This window comes from Alosa sapidissima, chromosome 19, assembly GCF_018492685.1.
Source record: "Alosa sapidissima isolate fAloSap1 chromosome 19, fAloSap1.pri, whole genome shotgun sequence".
NCBI lineage: Eukaryota > Metazoa > Chordata > Actinopteri > Clupeiformes > Clupeidae > Alosa > Alosa sapidissima.
The window spans coordinates 26759090-26763801 of NC_055975.1; the positions used below are offsets into that span (position 1 = coordinate 26759090).

General features: G+C 45.2%; 1 protein-coding gene across 1 annotated transcript in view; it reads right to left on the reverse strand.

The window, feature by feature from the left end:
* Positions 1-3720, reverse strand: part of emilin1b (elastin microfibril interfacer 1b) — a 34618-nt gene extending 30898 nt beyond the window's left edge. Inside the window, exon 1 of the mRNA XM_042072852.1 lies at positions 3154-3720. Within this exon, the coding sequence (XP_041928786.1) occupies positions 3154-3305 (152 nt within the window). The 5' untranslated portion in view covers positions 3306-3720. The remainder of the gene's footprint in view (positions 1-3153) is intronic.
* Positions 3721-4712: the final 992 nt, after the last annotated feature.

Genomic DNA, 4712 nt, shown 5'->3' on the forward strand with positions numbered 1-4712 from the left:
AAGAAAGAAAGGGGGTGCCCTGGCTTTTTCTATTCTCATTTATTTCACACACATGCGCACACACACATGCACACACACACACATGCGCGCACACACACACACACACACACACACACACACACACACACACATACACACATACACACATGCACGGACACACACACACACACTCACACACACCCAAACCCACACACACACACACACACACATTCTCATTGAATACTTTTTACATCTGTTATAACAAAGAGTTCAAACAGACTGCTAAGTCCTGGCGCCCAGAGTCAGCTTCTGGCCCCCTTAAGAGAGGGCTGGAGTCTGCGTTCCTCAGCCCTGTGAGGGAAGCCATATCACTGACATCATTCTCACTCAACTACCAGTCACACACACACACACACAGACTCACACACACACACACATGCACACACACACACACACACAAACACACACACACACTCAAGCTTTCTCGCCCATACAAACACACACACTCATGCACCCCACTCTCTCACAAATATACATACAGATACACACACACACACACTCACACACACACACACACACACACACACACACACACACACACACACTGGTTCATTCACACATGCACCCCACCCATCCTCATTGTATGGAGAATGGTAGCCAGCAGCAGCTTGTTTTTTTTCCAGGGAGCTCGAGGATCCACGTGTGGAAAAAGTGATTCGTATTTGAACAGAGTCCCATGTACACACACGTTGGATGGTGCACAGTACACAGAGGAGCAGGTGAATCCATACCATACCTCTTCAGCAGGGGAGTTTTCAACATTCTAACAAAAGATTCCGTTCCGCAACAACTTAAGGTTCTAAAATTCCATGAACCCAGATATTCTTTAGAACACTAACTTTCCAACATTCTCGTCACACCAGTGTCTCGTCACACCCGCTAGGCAACAATTTTACACTCTTTGAGGACTGTGTTTATCACACAAGTAGCAAAGATCCTTGATTACTAGCTTTAACCCTCTCTGCAAGTTTTGGCATCATCTTCAAATCGGTTTAATGGTCTTGTGAAGTACAGATAAAAACATGTGCTGTTCCCACCAGCCATCCAGGCTGTCCACTATAGTTCTGTTTTCAAGGCCAGAATATCCCGTAAAAAATTAAAGAAAAGCTGTCACAGCATGGCATTGCTAGCTTTTTAATATATATCAACAAAAGGTACCAGTTAGCATGATTGCAAGCAATGCCAGCAGAACTGTTGGTGGCGTTTAAATTTTTTTGCCTTTTATGTAGTGAGCTTGGTGGTTTTAGACCGACACCACTTGTGGCTTTAAGGGGGAAAAAATATATCGTTAGATTTCCACTGCAGTCAATAAGTGCTTTGTATAGAGGCAGATGAGGTAGATGAACTACCATGTGCCACTGGAGTGCATACAAAATGACATAAACCTAATAATGCGGGTGCTTTACTACCATTAATGATGTCACTAAGCATCAATTGTACTGCCTGTTGAAAATGGCTTGACAAGTGAAGTCATTCTTGGCCCAGTAGGATTGTGTAATGTTCTGGTGCATTACTTCATATACATCCTGTAGGTGCTGGGGGGAAACCATGGTGTCCATAATGTTTATGTCAAGTCTCTTACATTGATTGCAGCTGTACGGGGAGGCCGAATGATCATTTTTTTAGTTGTGTTTTGAGGTTTACAGGACAGCGAGTATGTAATGGGGTGTGTTTCCTGTTCCATACATGGCCACAATGTTTTTGTATAGTTTAGTCATCTCTAAAGCTGGTGATACATGGGGCAGCCTTTTGAGCAATGTTACTGGAAATGTTCCTCAATATTGCGGTTCTGCCTGGCATGTTCCCAAAGATATTGGGCAACAATTTCTGTTCTGGAGAACTTTAATCATCAGTAGGCAAAATCATCATGATAATCCAATCAGAATAAATTGAACTGGTTAATTGGTTGCCCAGCAACATTGCTCAAAAGGTTGAGGAGTCCACTACAGGTCTGTGAGAGAGTGCAAGTGTGTGTGTGTGTGTGTGTGTGTGTGGTGTGTGTGTGTGTGTGTGTGTGCGTGCGTATGTCTCCCCTCTCCCTCCCCTCCTCCCTTAACCGTGACCTCAGCTGAGGGGAAGGGTTGGTCAGGTGATGTAAGGACTGGGCGGGTGAGGTCCCCTGGGTGGTGGTGAGATGGACCGGTCCACTCCCGGACCTCGGTTCTGTCTCCCCTGGCCACCATTTCTGGCCACAGCCCTGGCTCGTCAAACCCAACGGGCCCGAGAATCAACATCCAGGCCCGACACGCTGTGGAGTTGCGTCAGCTCGGATGATGGGGAAACCCCACACTACTCGTCACAGCTGGGAGTAGCTCCGCCGGCACGCCCCGCTGCCCCTGACAATGCTACACACACGCCCTTAACACTGTGTGTGTGTGTGTGTGTGTGTGTGTGTGTGTGTGTGTGTGTGTGTGTGTGTGTGTGTGTAGGGGGGAGGCTTACTGTACATGTCAGCCTGTTTCAGACTGTAGCTGCTTTCAGACCTACGTGTAAGTCTGCATGTTCTGCGGATATCAAGCGGTTGGGCCCTAAATATGTGTGTGAGAGATTGCAAGTGTGTGTGTGTGTGTGTGTGTATGTGTCAGAGCATGGGACAGAGGCAGGCAGGTAGATAGATAGATAGATAGATAGATAGATAGATAGATAGATAGATAAATAGATAGATAGATAGATAGATAGATAGAGGGGACAGTATATCTGTCTGACAAACATTTAGTTATCATACAGACCTTATGTATTCAGCTGACAGGTTGCACTGACACTGACTTTGACAGGTCACATCTGCTGTGATCCAATGAAACTTTTCTTATAGATCGTTTGACATGACAAACACACTTCATCAAAGTAAACCAAAATAACTGCCCTTGCGCAAAATGTCATGACTTCGCAGTGGGTCTAAAGCCATAACAAAAGAAGCTTTGAGAAATAGACTTATAAAAAATATAATAACATCATAAGAGAAGCTTTGGGGTATACGCGTTTAACCTGATTCTAACCCTTATTGAGTTTTCATATGAATTAAACCACACATCCATAAAGATGCCTGATACATATCTTAGTGCACATCTGTTGGTGAGCGCGTAGTGTATGGAGGAGGGCGTGGGTTCAGCTTACCTGTGTCGGCTGGCTGCTCGAGCCCCGTTCGGGGTCTGCGTCTGTGACTGGGAATTCGCGTAAAGATTGTAGCGTTGAGGATAGGACGCACTCCAAACATCTCCAAACAAAGTCAACACCAAAATCAGAGGAAACGGAGCTGGCCCGGCCATCCCTAGCAGCGGTACAGGGAAACTGATAGAATTCTGGTAGTAGGTAAGGTGTAGATTCCTTGGTGTCAGTGTACTTTTATTCCACAGAAAAAGCGCCGAAACGAGGTCGGAGTGATAGACCGCGTCTCTCTTCCTGAGTCGGTTGAGTTCATACTACCGATCCATAGTTTCTCCACGTTTTTGGATCTGACTCTTGAGACGCTGATTTTCGTTGCAGCTGTTTGTTAAACGCAGGGATTTTCTTCATGAACTAAATATCCACTCCCTGTTGCTTGAAAAGGAGCGTTGTGCTCCTCGATACATCCAAAGAAGACGTTTAACCCTTTTGGTAGTTGATATGAAATGAACGGCGATGGTGCAGCCTGTACGTAGTTGAGGAGACGGAGCATAGTACTTCACGAGACCTCAACACTGATTCGGGCGTCCCTCCTTTGCACGACCCCTTCAAACTCTCTCGCTCATCGCCTCCCGCCCCTCTCAGTGCGCACAGCCTCTCCCCCTCCCTACGGTACCCGAGCTGCAAAGTTTCAACAAATGACCATCCGGTCCTTCCATCCACTGGCTTTCATCGTGCTTATCAGGCCATTTCCAACAAAAAGTGTGAGAACAACGCTAATGATTTTAAGATCTCTTAATGTGGCATACATCTCGATGTGTTAGATAGGGGAATGGACGCGGGCATGATACATTGACCGCATCTGTTTTGTCTCTTTCTCTCTCTCTCGGTCCATTAGTGATTTCACAGCACGCTTTATCAGCCAGATTTATAAACAACATCACTTTTGTCTACATCGACGACCCATTTCGAACCACTGGTGTGCGCTGGCGAGGTAGTCCTGAAGTGCACTTAATGGAGTTTATTACACAGCCGAATTTTAGTCATCTCCTTTTCAGGTTAACAACTACTTCACCTTCACCTGGCTGCAGATTAGATTGGGTTCATATGGTGTATGGCCATTCTGTCTCGCTTAAGGTACTTAATCTCAGGGATTCTTTTTCCGCAAATGAGGTCTGTTGGAATGTGAATCTACCCCAGATATAGTTGATTTATTGACAAATATGGTCAAAGAACTGTTGTTATACAGTCATGATGTTTCCATTCCGTGTTGTTTAAACTTTTAGATGATTTCAAAACAAACCTTAACCAATAAGCCCTTGTTTTAATTTAAGCAGGAATGCTCTGTGCCTCTAAGAACTCCTATGCCTTCAGGCTAACTGGCCAAAAACTCATAAACAACAGAATGTCAGTCAAATGTTTTTCAACATACACATGACACCCTAAACTTCTCAAAAAGTCCACTATTATACCTAAGGTAGCCATATGTGCACACACACACACACACACACACATTGTTTCACCCCCACACCGGCCCACTTACACAAACTGAAAAGAAAGATTGGAAATAG